This window comes from Clarias gariepinus, chromosome 15 (assembly GCF_024256425.1).
Source record: "Clarias gariepinus isolate MV-2021 ecotype Netherlands chromosome 15, CGAR_prim_01v2, whole genome shotgun sequence".
NCBI lineage: Eukaryota > Metazoa > Chordata > Actinopteri > Siluriformes > Clariidae > Clarias > Clarias gariepinus.
The window spans coordinates 27,353,820-27,368,910 of NC_071114.1; the positions used below are offsets into that span (position 1 = coordinate 27,353,820).

Consider the following 15,091-nt stretch of genomic DNA (forward strand, 5'->3'; position numbering starts at 1 on the left):
GCACATTTATTTCCCTCCTTAACGTTATTTGTATTGATTGCCGTGTTTTGTGTTTGATGAGCTCATAAACTCTTTAAAATTAAATAATTATATACAGTTGAAAACAGATATTTACATACACTTCAGAAAAAAACACAAAACTTCTTTCTTCCTCTACTTTCAACAAAAAGAAAAACATAAACGTTCTTTTCTTTAATGTCTGCTAATTTTCATTCTCTGTCTACTACAGCTAAAGATTTTAAGTAACGAGTTGAGTGTAGCCGAAAACTTTGTTTACTTATAAATAAACCTGAACCAAGGATGGGGTTATGGACAAGCCCGGTTTATGAAGTCACAAACGCGCACTGGTGCTTAACCCAATCCTTGATCTATGTGCAAATTATTAGAGGATTAGAGTTTGGAAACATGGCCTCAGATCCTCGGTGCTGCACAGCCCGTTAGCTAATTAGGGTCTCAACGGTGAGCAAAACTGACGGGTTTCACTGCTGGTCAATAAAGCACTAAATCACACCGGGCTACAAATCGAGACTCTGAAAGTCCTGAAATCCCACTTGGATTAATATTTAATAAGGATTAATGTTTAGAGATGTGACTCGGCCATTGTAGAAGTCTCCTGTGCAGAAAAATACCGATTTTAAAGGGAACTCTCTCGTTCCATATGGATATTTGTTGGTCTTTTCTTTTTGCATCTCTTTCTCATCTGGAGAAGATAAAACGGTGTGGACGCCTTTTTCATTAACCACGACTGACGAAATGTTCTGCACTGAAAAGGAAAAAACCTTTGTTGGAACTTTTATGTGAATTAATCACAGACTTTGAGTCAGAATTTTTTTAATCCACTTCCATGCAGTGTGTTGCGGTCACACCATGCTGAAATACAACGACTCTATTATTTACATCTCTGATCTGCACTCGCTTATGATGGTGTTTGTAGAACACAGTGGAACATGCTTTAGAATTCCTTATTTTTTATTAGTAATAAAACATGATAAATGTGTCATCACTAAACAGAAGCGAATTCGGACCAGTCCCACCTGCTCTATAATTTGTGAACGCACCCTAATAGGCTTTTGTTCATATTTCTCCCAAATCTAAAGAATTAGTAGAACACCACATTCTTGACTTGAATAAAGCATTTACTACGGACAAACGGACGATTTTGTCTTGAATTTACAATTTGTAATTTAATTAAGCGCTGACGACGCATCTGAAGCCTAAAGTCTGAAAAGGTGTGAATCCCTGGGGATACGTAGCATTTACTCCTTAACACTTTGTTGATTTCCGAAATATATTTGGAACAGGGAGGCCTTCCTGTCTTTGTTTAAAGAGTTTTCTTTGTGGTTAAAATGTGAGCTGCAGTGCACAAGATATAATTATTAAATAATTATTCCCACAAGATAACTTCTTCCAAGATAAAATGCTTGTTGTGACAATAAATAGCTCGTTCCAACAAAATAACTTGTTCCTACAAGGTAATACATTTGTTGCCACAAAATAAATAGTTTCCATAATGTATTATATTTGTTCCCACAAGATAACGTATCTCACTTGTTTCCATAAGATAAATAAGTTTTCACAAGATAAATTACTCGTTCCCATAACATAACTTGTTTCCATGCTGTAATATATTTGTTTCCACAATATAACTAAAGAAATAATCTTTTGATAAGATATTATTGTGACACAACATGAAACAAGTTATTTTGTTGATGTAAGTTATAAAATCCATTTTATTTCCAAAATTTACTAATTTCCAAAATTTACTAATTTCTAATCAAAGTAATGTACCTTGTGAAAAGTTATTTATTTGGTGGAAATATATTTTCACAAGTTAACTTATTTGTTGTGCCACAATAATAATTGTTTGTACCTGCAGAATAAATAACTTTTCCCACAAGTTATGGGCTCAGTAGAATCCTGAAGCATGTTAAATACTGTATGGATTAAAGCTAAACTATTTAAAAACACCTTTTATTAGCCGAAATACCACATTGTCCATTTCAGTCCAGGATAGTTTACTAAATTTCTGCTTAAGAGCTTCTGTAAAATATTCTAAACATACATTCAGTAACACACACAAACCACCGGGTCACATCAGTACTCAGTACTGGGTTTATACCGAACATGTGCTGCACTTGTTACAATTTGAACCACCATCACCACAAATAAACACTAAAATAATAAATCACAAGACTTCAAGTTTTATTTTCAACTTTCACAACAGTGCAAATAATAATAATAATAATAATAATAATAATAATAATCATTATCATAATTAACCAGTTCAAAAAAAATAAAAATACAATACGGGGATATGAAAAAAAAAACCTGGCTGTTCAACAAAAACCCAAAACAAACAAAAAAAAACAACAACAAATGATTTAATTTTGATTGACACGCCCATCTCGATCCATACTTAGGAATATTAGCATGCATCCTTCTCCTAAAATTGTGGAAAAAGTTTTTGCTCCCTGTCCCTACTGTGTGTATAACAATGAAAGTTTGTATACTGTTCAAATGTTCACAGCATCTTTTCCAACACAGCATCTTTTAAATGGTAATTTTCAAGCAGGAACCAAAGTCCATAACAACCCCACTGACCAGTGTTATTCACAGTAAAATTAGCTTTATGTCATTTTTAAATTAAGATTTTTATTCTTTTTAAAGAGAGCCAAGTGTAGTGTTTCGTCCCCCAACTCTAGTGTCACACGTCAGCTTTTGAGTGAAATGGAAAACGTGTAGATTTTGCTTAATAACTCTTCAGCACAAATTTTTCAAAGATATATTGTTACACTGAAAAAAAAAAAAAAAAAAAAAAAAACTCATTGATTGATTGATGGCAGGAAATTAAACGAATAAAAAAATACATTTTATGGAGGGAGGTGTAATCATGTAAAAAAAACAACAACTAAAGAATTCTACTAAACGTGACAGAGAATATCCTGACTTTTTTTAACATCAGCTCTGCAGCGAGTAACCTTAAATAGATAGCGTGTGACGTTTTTACATGACGTTTTATTTCAAATGTTGCCGATCAGCCAGACGTCTTAAGTATTTGAATCGTCTCTCTTTCACACACACATAGAAACACACACACACACAACTCAAAACGCATCGTTTGTCTCATTCCAGTAGAAAACTAACGGAGCAAACCGTAGACACTGAACACGTCTGGTCTAACGGACGACATTTGCTTTAAGAGAAAAATGAAATCGATTTTGGCCAAACTATATCACTTTTCATTTAAGAATCATAAATGTTACATGAGCAGGTTTCTAAAAGATTATGTGACAGAATCACGTGCCGCTCCTGTGCATGCCTTCAGTCACTCATGTCCATGTCTTCGTCCTGCTGCTGATCGTCGCTGTGCTGGTCTGACCCTCCTCTCCTAGTGTTGTCGGTGCGCGGAGACGGCGCCATATCCGGGCTCCTTTCCCGCTCTTCCTCGTGCTCGCTGTCGTAGCCTTGCTCTTCTTCATCGTAATCCCGGATCACCTGCGGGAAAAGAATTACGCTAGTCAGAATTAAGCTCGGTGTTCACGTCTTAAGTCAGAGGTCCGACAGACCGAAACATTACTAGGACCTTCACGTCGCTCTTCTCGCCGTCTGGCTTCCTGTCTCGCTCCTTCTCCTTGTCTTTGCTCTTCTTGCTGGTGGAACGTTCTCTCTTGTCTCGGTTCTGGTCTTCTTTTCTGTCCCGCTCTCTTTCCCGTTCCTTGTCCTTCTTCTTTTCCTTCTTATGCCTGAAACAGACATTAAATTATATCTTAAATTACATTATTGCTTTTTTTAATTTATGGCTGCTTTGCCTGTTTGATATTCGCTGCTGTCTATTTCATCAGAATGTCTTGATTGGTTTTCTGTAGTAACAGAAGCTCTGACAGTGGAATCCGTATTCATTCTAAATCCATAGAAAGGAGTCTCCAGTTCCAGAACGTCACCAAGCGGGACTTCCAGTGGCTCCATAGGTGATACGGCTGCTTAAGACGGCGCACTTGTGTCAGCAGAAAGAAAACCTCACTTTTTAAAAGTTTAACTCAAGAAAATAAACAATAAGAAAACGAATAATGAGGACAAAAATAGAACAGGGAAACTCACTCTCTCTACGGAACAGCGCGAAACGAAAAACGCATAAAGGATCAAATGCTAAGGAAATGAAAATGGCGACATTAGATAACGGGCCTACGCCAGCTGCTCTTATTTCTGTCCGCAAAGTGGGCAGTGAAGTGGTAACTGAGAGCATGAGGAATCTCAAATTAGAACTGAAAAAAGAACTGACGCAAGTGCGGCGGCATAAATTCCGAGAAGATATGAAAACACAAGTGGATGATTTATCAACGACAATTAACCAACAAATCAAGGCAACCACAGGTCAGATGAGATAACCTAGGAGAAGTTCCCTAATAACCAAAAGTCACTCCGGGTCGAGTCCAAAAGCTTTGAGGAAAGAAATTGTGCTGTTATACATTACTTTGCTTTAACATCAAAGGTTTTCTCCTCCTAAATTTTTTTTTCTTTTTTCTTTTCAGATATCCTATAAAGATGCATTTGACAAAAAAATAAACAAACAAACAAACAAAAAAACAATAAACTGAAATCACACTGATCGGCCCGGTCAGGAGGCAATCACATGGCTGCAACAAAATTGAACAAAAAACATGGAATAAACAACAGTAACCATGTAGAGCATATTCTTTGAATAAATTGTTTCTTATTTTAAAAAAATAAAAAAAAACTTACCATTTTACCATTAAAAAAAAAATCATTTAAATGTCATATTGTGTAAATATTTACACCAGTTAGATAAAACAGAGTGAAATAATTCACCAGTTTTGGAATGGAATGCAAAGGTTTATTTTATCAATGATGGGACGCAAGGCTGAAGGCGACTCACTCAAATAATACACACGCCGTGATAGGTTGATAACGTGTCCCTAAAGCAATTACCAAAATGCGCAGTTTCAAATATCCGTCAGTTAGCGATGATGTCATTTTTGTCAGATTAAACAAAGTTAAAGTTCGATGCTGTTGATTACGCTTTCATTCCATGCAAATCTTGTTTCTACCACAGCCACATTTTAGCAGTTCAATATCGTTTGCTGCTCAGAAGGCAAAGTTTGTAGGGACGGGAAGAATCACCAGGGACCAAAACAAACTTGGCATCAATGCGTTCGAATCAAACCAGGACTTAAGGGGAATTACTGAACACAGTTTGGAAAGTAAAAACTCCCGTTAATTCTTCTTGAATCCCCTGCTACACTAATGCACTTATCTTAGCGCTTCTTTAGTGCTTGGGTACCATCGAGTTCTTAGTACGTCAGAGCCATGATCGGACTGTCAGCTTTGTGTCTGAAACGCTGGCCTCAAAGGAACTCCTTTAAAATGTTCCATACATGTGAGAATTGCTTGGAGCGAGGTCAGGACCGTACAGGGGATGTGGTAATAACTCCCAGCCGAGTTCCTGTACTGTATGAATGATTGTGTGTACAGTTCCCGCAGACAGATGCATAAAAAAAAAAGTTTTTTTACTTTTCCAGGATCAGGAGTTGAACGTTCATGGGAAAGATTGCTGACGAGCTACCTCAGCCAGGATTATCATTCAGGGTCGTACAGGCTTCTTATAAAATGATTGCAACGTTCACATGTTTTACTGCGGCTGAGAGTCTCATCACCGTACTGCGCTTGAAACCTTCTATACTGTAAATGTCAATCGGTTTTCACACTTTTAGTCATGAGAAGTCCTGGTTTGATCTCAACAACCCTCGTAAAAATGTCTATTTTCAAAATGTTTCCAAACCCCCCCCCCCACAAATAACAGAGAGAAATCACATACGTACTTAAAAGCACTTTGTTCAACTTTTATTTGATTTTGCTTTGTAACTTTACGGCCCTAATGACCTCAAGTCCTCCAGCGTGATAATAAAGGGCTACATTCCAGAGTGTTTAGACAGACAGTCAGGTATTGGGTATGAATTAATCCTTGGTGTCTCCGTATAAGACAGTAATACATTTATGTGTATTATTATTTCAAGTACAGATCATAGGATTTTTTGTTTCTTTTTGTTTGTTTCTCCTGAATCGCTGAGCTGTACCTCCTGGGAGAAGGGGATCTGGAGAGCCTCCGCTTTGGAGATCTGGACTTTTTCGGCGAGTGGGAGGCGCTGCGGCTCTTTCTGTGGCGCTTGCTAAAGGAAAGGGAAAAAACAAAACAAAGAAAAAAAACACACACATTTACCCGATTGTTGTTTTATGTTTAGAGATTTTTCTCCTGTAACCCCTCCAAGGCAGAAACATACAGAATGTCCCGCAGGATTTCCTGGAACCTACCGGCTGCTGCTGCGCGAGCGTCTGCTGCTGCTGTAGCTCTTCGGTGGTGTTTTCGAGCGCTTCCTCCGGTCCCTACCCGAAGAAAAGAAACATGATGCTGATCACTAAGAGCAACGTTGTCATGTGGAGGACAGTGCATTAAAAACCATTTACATTTCTGAATTTGGTTCAGTAAGTGACAATTGTTTTATATCTTTATGTGGTTTGAACTCAGTCAGCATGACCTTATGTTTACCCACCTCGACCTGGAGCGCCTCCGTTTGTCTTTAGAATGAGATCTCCTCCTGCGAGGGCTCTTGGATCTCCTCTTGCTTCTGGAGCGGGACCGTCGCCGTGACCGGCTCTTGGAACGCCTGCAACAAGAGCACAGGTTTGCAGAACTGCATCGACATCGCATTCTGTCATCAAAAGTTTTTTCTCAAACCTGTATTTGGAGCGAGACCTGGATCTCTTCTTGCGTGACCTCGAACTTGACCTTGAATGTTTCCTCTTGTCATCCTTCTTATCTGAAAAACACAATTAAATAAAATTTTGCAATGCGGTTAAAATGATTTGTCTTTACATACAAACTTTTACTTTTAATAGTTAAATACTGCAGGTTAAATCACAATCGCGATACAGGTAGTCCCCGACTAATGGATGAATTCTGTTCTTAAGTCGGATTTGTTCTTAAGTCAGACAAAGTGAGGCTTATATGGCTTTCACACGGATATACAACGTAAAGCATAACACTCCACTTGAGTAAATCTCTGTCCCCTTTCCCCACACTGCCATCATGTGGCCAAAAAACATAATGATGCGTTAAATGTAAGAGTGTTGTCTCTGCACATTTAAATCGCAAAGGGGAATCCCGGACGGCATTTTGTCTGGGAGCTGTTTTCCACCATATTGGGCTGTGAACTGTTTTTATTTAGGATTTTCTGAAATTAGGATTATTCACCATCGGGACAGCTTTACAGGACAGAAAGTTTCTTTTACCATGCTCCCGGACTTATTCATTGAAACCAGCGAGGTCGACTCATTTCTCCCGCACCCCAACATGTACACTATACCGGACTTTAGACATTTCATACATTTACTTACACACTGAAAATATTGTATATAATTGTAAATATTGGTATCTGGTACACTGCTGTGTCTTTTTTTTTGTGCAATACACCTAAGCTACTTTCATGATTTGTTCACATCTACGAATGTTCATAGAACCGCGGTCCGTTTGTATCTGCGGAAATTCGTAACTCGACTGTTCGTAAGTCAGGGGCTACCTGTATGTGTCAAAAACTTTTTTTTTTTTTTAATCAAATCATGCAACCGGAAATAATGTTTAACACTAATAATGCTGTGCTAGCACTCACTTCCAGGCTCGATGGCAGCAGAGATGAGAGACTGGGCCTCTCTCACCCTCTTCATGGCTTCCTCAATCTCCTTGTTGGACGCATCCGCCTTGAGTCCGGCATTTAGGTTTAATCCAGCAGCCAAGGGATTTAACCTGTAACAAAACAGCGACACGGTTAAGCATGACTCAGTTACCTTCGACTTAAAGTACACCATGTACTGTTCAGAGTTAAAAACAGCTCCAGTATGAGGCCAAATTGCTTTACTTCTTAGTTTTGTTTAGACACACCTTCTAATTCTTATATCTTTCTACGCTGTAAAACAATGCTGAAGGTGTCCAAAATATGCACTAATCGTTTTTGGTGCATAATTATTGATGTGAATAAATTAACAGGTGATATTGAGATGTGTGTGCTGCTTATGCGCTGTATATCATTTATAACACCTATAATCTGAGGTGGTGGTTGTTATTTGGTACTCTTCGAGGCTGGTAATGCTAAATGAACTTCTCCTCTGCAGCAGAGGTACGTTTTGGTTTTGGATTGAGATGGCTGAAGCATAGAGAAAAATGTGTGATATAAATATGTAAAGATCATGAAGATCTTGTCTCTTTGAGTTTGTTTTTCCTTAAATAGTCAATTAAACATTGCCGATATTTAAACTTCAGGACTCAGAGCTCTTTCCAGACTTACTTGGGATCCATTGACGCCATGAGTTTCATAATCTGCTCCGCCGACAACGACTAAAAAAAAAAAAAAAAAAAAATACACAGACATTTTGAGTTTGGTGCAACAAATATATACAATATCTACAAAGTATTATATTCAAAAGATTTTAAAAGAACTGTATCTGACCTGAGGGTTCATATTGGGTCCAGGAATGCCTAAAGCTGCCATAGCATCCATGCCAGGTCCAGCCAGAGAGCCAAGAGGAACTCCACCAATCTGTAAGTCACATGAGACATTTGGATGAATTACACATGTTACCAGTGTCTCAGAAGATGAGGCAGAGAAAGAGTAACACTTACAGATGGCACTGGAGTGGGTGTGGGAAGAAGTCCGCCGCCTGGCAACATTCCTGCCACGGCGTTGGCTGGAGCCATCAGCGACAGGGCTTTGGACTCATCAGGGATCACTCCTGCAGGCCAGAGACAGAAAACAATCACTCAGTTCGTTACGTCTGTCTCGTAAAACAGACCCAGAAGCCTTAATCGATTTTGTTTTTTTGTCTGTGCAAAAGTCTACATTTGCACTTACATCAAGGCTCGATTTTCAGAGGACCTTTTACAAAATTGCATGATACTATTACAAAAACAAACAAACAAAAAAAAAAAAGTCACCAGACACACTGCCAAGATTTTATCACCTGAACTTTTCTAAGTCATGAACCAAATGTAAGCAAGCACACAGCCGGTTGTCCAGGGGATGCTGCTTTCAATTTTCATTAGCTGTTTTATGAACAAGCGACTCGCGTCGACCGCTTCGCTACAAAGCACACAGAAACATCAAAATAGACAAAACAGAGTTTATGATTTCGGGATCAACATCAAAGGACACTTGCATTATTAATGGGCTGACTTACACTAGGTACTGGAAATTACAAAAATACAGCCGACTTTTGTTTCAAAAGGGGTTTTTGCTGGCATCCATTTAATAGCTACTTGAAATGACTTCTGTGTGTGAATGTGTGTGAGGAGCAGTAAGAAACACCAGCAGGAGATGAAAACAAGCATGAGAGTGACCTGCCAGCAAAAGCCCACTTTTTATAATAATGAGAAAGAAAGAAAATAACGAAATAGTGGATGTTGTGAGAATCCAGGGGGTGAATCTGTAATCAACATTTTATTGAAAGAGAATGAAAGAAAGCGACAGAGACAAAGAGAGAGAAAAACAGGACGAGCTGCAGAGAATAAAATTGTTGGATGGCTTTTTCGGCTGGGTCTGGTTTATAGCACTGGGAGAATCAGGGACAAACAACTGGAAAACACAACAACAAAGAAACAAAAACAGAAAACCACCGTTAATATGGATTTCAGGTTTTGGGGATTCTTCTGGAAAGGATATATAAAACATTCCAGACTAACAATCTGAAACCTTTCCAACTTGCAAAGCAAAATGAACAGATACATATGTAGTGACCTGGGAAAATCCATTGACTGATTTCTGTAAAACAGCTGAATATTACAACAACAACAAAAATCTTTTTGCCCTGGAAGTTTTTCTACTAAAAATAGACAGTCAGGGGCATACATATTTTTGCCTTTGTATACCACCACCATGTTTGGAAAAGAAGGCAATTAAATTCTAACTGAAGTGTAGACCTTTCAACATCTTTAATTAAAGGTGTTTAACAGAACTATTCACAGAAATATTACTTTAACCAGTCAGAAATTACAGCCATTTGTTACAGGCTCAAAAGTAATTAGATGATTGACTGACAAAAACATTGAGTGTTGAACTTGCATTTGGTAGTTAAACAACGGTCAATAATTAGTCCAAGGAAATGCTGATGGAATTAAAGGAGGACCTAAAAAAAACAGACTTATCAGAAAAATATCAGAAACTTTAGGAGGCAAAACTAACATGTTTGTACTTTCTTAAAAAGAAGAGGGGAGCTAAGATGCTGATCATAAGGTCCCTGGTTAGAGCCCCTGTGCTGCCGAGCTGTCAGTGTTGGGCCTTTGACCCTTAAAAGGATAAATGTCCTGCCATGCTTGGCAACAACAAAAAGCCTGCAGGACCGCGGGAGACAACTAAAGTGGATGTTTGCAGAATGCTTCCCATGGTGAAAGAAAAAAAAACCTTCACAACATCTGGCCAAGTCGAGAACACTCTAAAGGAGGTAGAAGCATCAGCACAAGAGAAGCTTTTATGAATGCAAACACAGGGGGTTTAACTTAAACCACTGAGAAACCTCGAGTACAGAAAGAACAGAATAAAGTAAAAAAAAATTATATATATATATATATATATATATATATATATATATATATATATATTTTTTTTTTTTTTTTTTAATTTATTTTTTTTTTTATGATGAGTCAGCCAAAGAAATTATTCAGGAAAACAAAGATTTGTATAAATATTTTAATACTACATTTATTGCTATACATTATAATATATTGATATATATGATAATATTATTAATAATACTATTAATATAATACACATCATACTAGTTTTCTTTTCCTGAAGTGTGTATTTATTTTTCGCCTGACTCTGTAATATAGGAAAGTATTTTCCAATGCTGTAAAATATATGTGATAAATAAAGCCTTCTTCAAAAAGCCTGTCCTGTTAAGGGAAGATGAACTTGTATGGAAATGATTGGAAAAGGAGAATAAGAAGACGGAATGTAAGGGCCCATGTCCCAAAGCACAGCACATCATCTGTCACACACGGTACAGGCACAAGTGTGTATGGCTCGCTGGTGTAACAGGATGAATTCTAGTAAATAGTGTAAATAGCTCTACTTGTTGTTTAGTCTGTAAATGCTGCGTTACTGGTGGGATGGTGGTTCACAGTACCACAAAAACAACCCAAGGCAAAGAAATGCATTTTCTTGAATGGCGGAATCAGTTACATGACCTCACCCGAGCTGAGCTGCTTTTTAGTTACACTTTGTAAAGCAAAGGCAAAGCAGCACAGGAGAGAAAACTTAGCAAAATATTTTTAAAAAAATGATTATATATTATACAGTATATATTAATTCTAATATTTATGATTGTTAGTTTGCCCAATTGCTTTTGATCCTGTGAAAATAGAGGGAAATGGCTGTAATTTCTAAACAGTTAATGCAATATTTTTTGTTAAACTCCTTGAACTAAACATGAAAGTCTGCATTCGGTCACACCCAGACTGCTTAAATCCATTGTGGTGATTTAGAATCAAATCGCTTCAGTACTGCACTAAGAGGAAACGTACTGAATAAATACAGTATGTGGAATCATTCTCATTCTGTCTAATCAGCTAACTCGCTACCCATTACTTTAAAAAATAAAAATAAAAGTCTGTAGGTACATAATTGTTGTGAGGATAGACACAAACCTTCAGCAAAGGGGACGACGATCAAGGCTCTGTCCACGAAGACCGTGTTCGTCAGATGCTGCGAAACGCCAACTGATTCAGATTCGAGGAACTTTACAAAACAGACACGGGAAGTCACAGGCAAGGGAGAATCACTGGAAGAAAATATAAAGGCTTTTGCAAGACGTACGTATAACGATTTGACACACTTGCTCCCATCAAGCCATCTGAAAATCTTGTACTTTTCAGTATGGTTTATATCCCAAATAACTCACAGTCGCTCCGTGTCTACACATCCTACCTGAACTGCAGTGCAGCCCGGTGTTTTTGTACAGGCGAAAACGACAAAAAAAAAGAAAAAAAAAAGAATACAAGTTAGCTAAATTATTATTATTAAATTATTATTATGTATTATTATTAGAAATTATAATAAGGAGAAAAATGAGGGCTATATTTTGTTAAGTTTGTAAGCTATATAAAAAAAAATTATTCTATGCACTCTAAAATGAACATATTTACCTTAAAAAATATATTTATTAAAACCAATAGGGTTTTTAAGAAATACATTTTATTATGTATAATATTTTTTATCATATTCATAGCACTTTTCCTAGTTTAAATATGTATTTAGATTTAAGATGACAGCTGTCATTATTTTATTTATTTATATTTTATTACGCTTTAAATTAGAAGACATTATATATTAGTAATATATAAAATATATGAAGAATTAAGAGTTGAAAAATGAGGGTTTAATAAAAAAACAAGTAAGCAAATAAGTAAAGAAGCAAATAAACCAGTCAGTAGTTAAGTAAATAAATAACTAAATAAATATGTAAAAACATACAAACAACAAAAATTAAATAAGCAAAAATAAGTAAAAATATAGAAGTAAAATAAATGAGCACAACAGATTAAATATGTAATAACGTAAAAATGTAAAGAAGTAAGTCAGTCAGGTACTAATAAAGAAATGTCAGAATAAACAACTGTATAAAACTTTATAAGTAACAATAAGTAATTAATAAAAGAATAAGTAAATCAGTCAAAAAAAGTCAAAACTAAAAAAGTGAAGTTAGTAAATAAATAAGAAAGATAGATTTCATACAAATCTATTGTTCTCTTTGTTTTATTACTTTTAAAACTTTTACTTTTATTAAAATTAAAAAAGGTTAGAAAATGAATAAGAAAATAAATAAACAGAGAAATAGATAGATTTATAAATAAATAAGTAAATAAATAGGTAAGTAAATAAACAAGTAGCAAATAGAGAGATAGATTTCTATATATAAATAAATACATAAGTTAAGTAAACAAGTTAAAATAAAAATAAATAAATAAGGTAAATCGTTAAATAGGCAGCTATATAACTGCATAAATATGCAAATAACAAAAAGTAAAATAAAAAAAATGAATTACTAAGTTAAAAAGTGCGTAAACAAACAAGCAAACAAATAAGGCGTAAAAATGTGACTAAATGAATGAGAAGTAGGTAGAAAGATAGATCAGTAAGTTAAATAAACATTAGTATTAATTTTAAATTTTATTAGGGCTTTCGTTTTTTAACAGTCTATCATCAATATATGTCTTTTTATGTCGAAAATTCAAATAAACATGTATACAATCGCTCTTCGTTATGAATCAGTGTTTTCGACTAGTTCTAGCTCACGCTCACTGCGCTAACACCGAGACCTAGCTGTGTGCTAACACAAACTCGGGCCGCATTGTAAATCACGCGCTGGTCCCTACCGAGTGTACTTCATAGTACGTTTAAACAAACAGATCTCGCGCGCCGTATATAGTGCACTCGTTTTGTATCAGGCCTGGATTTGGTTTTTCGCCGTTACAGCGACGTCTCTAGTAGGCTGCAGCTCTGAGTACTCACTCTGGAGGGAAGAGTTTGAGCTCGTCGATGTTTCCCAAGAAGCCGAACAGAGTCCTCATCTGCTCCGAGGTGGCGCTCGGAGACACGTTGGTCACCTGGACCACTTTAGTGCTGGAGCTCATACTGTTAATGCTAGTATTGTTATTACTACTAGTGTTAGCTCAGCAGCTAATAGTAGCTCGCTAGCTAGCTAACTAGCCCTAGCTCGTGAGAGCTTGAAATTTTAAACAGCACGCGCTGTTAACGGTCAGGTCATGCGCGTTCAAATGTGTCTCGCGCACGCTGCAATGCGCTAAACTAAGAACCAAGATTTTTCAATGCAATTTTCTTTTTTTTGTTGTCTTTTATTATTTGTAAAAAATATATTTCTATGCACACGACGTAACGCTCTAGAAATGTTCCTGTTTTCACCAGGATCTCCTTAAAGCGAAGACTGAAAGTTTAATCAATGCCTTTCAACATAATAGTCCTGTACGCTTATGAAAAAAAAAAAAATACAATAAAATTTAAAATCATAAGGTACACAAAATGTGATAAAGTTTTGTTTAGCAATAATTAAATATTTCACTCGTGCTTTTATATAAGGATAATTACTTTCAATACAGTAACAGTAAATCCACTTTATTCCACCACCTCACTCACCATTGATTATTTTCCTATAACTGTATGGTTTGAAGTCTCAAAATATTAACCATTCTTTACAAGTTTACCTGCTTGGAATGATTGTATACAGAAAATATGTGTGTATAACATCACAGTCTGTAATGTTGTCGGTCTTTCAAGGGGTTGCCTACATCAGACCATTTGATCCGCACTCACAACTTGGCACAGGTTTTATGCCGCATAACAATCCTGATGCAATCTTCCTGTTTTATCTGGGTTTGGGACCGGCACTGTGGGTCCAATGGCTGGGGTTAAGTGGGTGGGAATTGAACCCGGCTCTTTTGCATGGCCTGTGAGAAACCTACCACAGAGCCATCGATGCCCCCAACAGCACAGTCTGGAGTGTGCTTTTCTTAATTAATTTACACATTCTGATCAATCAACATTGAAAATGAATGAAATCATTGGAATCATTTAAAAAATATAATATTGCAATGATAATCAAAAGCAATTATTTTGTATATGTAAATTAAGGTCTTGTTCGGACTTTTGTTTCACAAATCCGATCTTTAGGACTGACTGTCCACACTGTTCTTTAAAAGCTGTCAAATTGAATTTGGTGTAATAATAATAAATAATATAATAAACTGTATTAATGAATAAACTGTATGAATGAATACACAGGAACATGGTGACATGTATTTTCTTGATTTAACGACTCAGAATTATACAGTACATTTATGACATTTTTGTTTTATCTAAAATAGGTGGTTTTAATTTTTTGTTAGTTTGTAATTATGACATCTTCATGATCCCCCATCAAACCTACTGACTTCCACAGATAGATGTTACTCTCCTGGCAAAAATTGGTTAATCAATAAGATCATCATCATGGACAATTACTTAAACCCAATGGT

The 15,091-nt window shown here is 36.3% G+C and overlaps 1 protein-coding gene across 2 annotated transcripts; it reads right to left on the reverse strand.

Annotated features, from left to right (window-relative positions):
• Positions 1-3,069: 3,069 nt before the first annotated feature.
• srsf11 (serine and arginine rich splicing factor 11) lies at positions 3,070-14,001 on the reverse strand. Of its 2 annotated transcripts, XM_053513317.1 has the most exons (12): positions 13,572-14,001; positions 11,708-11,841; positions 8,690-8,799; positions 8,517-8,606; positions 8,355-8,404; positions 7,683-7,816; positions 6,752-6,833; positions 6,567-6,680; positions 6,328-6,399; positions 6,093-6,185; positions 3,584-3,743; positions 3,070-3,495 (listed from the first exon to the last, which is right to left on the reverse strand). In XM_053513317.1, the coding sequence occupies exons 1-12, from the start codon at positions 13,691-13,693 to the stop codon at positions 3,322-3,324; spliced, it is 1,335 nt and encodes a 444-aa protein (XP_053369292.1). In that variant the 5' UTR covers positions 13,694-14,001; the 3' UTR covers positions 3,070-3,321. The 2 variants fall into 2 exon arrangements, with proteins under 2 accessions (XP_053369292.1, XP_053369293.1); XM_053513318.1 differs by lacking the exons at positions 11,708-11,841; positions 13,572-14,001 and adding an exon at positions 9,028-10,113.
• Between the last annotated feature and the right edge of the window lie 1,090 nt (positions 14,002-15,091).

Coding starts and splice junctions, on each gene's coding strand:
- srsf11 (XM_053513317.1), bottom strand. CDS start 13,693: ATGAGCTCCAGCACTAAAGTGGTCCAGGTGACCAACGTGTCTCCGAGC. Junction 8,607..8,689: donor CACCCACTCCAGTGCCATCT/GTAAGTGTTACT, acceptor TGTGACTTACAG/ATTGGTGGAGTTCCTCTTGG. Junction 8,405..8,516: donor GACCCAATATGAACCCTCAG/GTCAGATACAGT, acceptor TTTTTTTTTTAG/TCGTTGTCGGCGGAGCAGAT.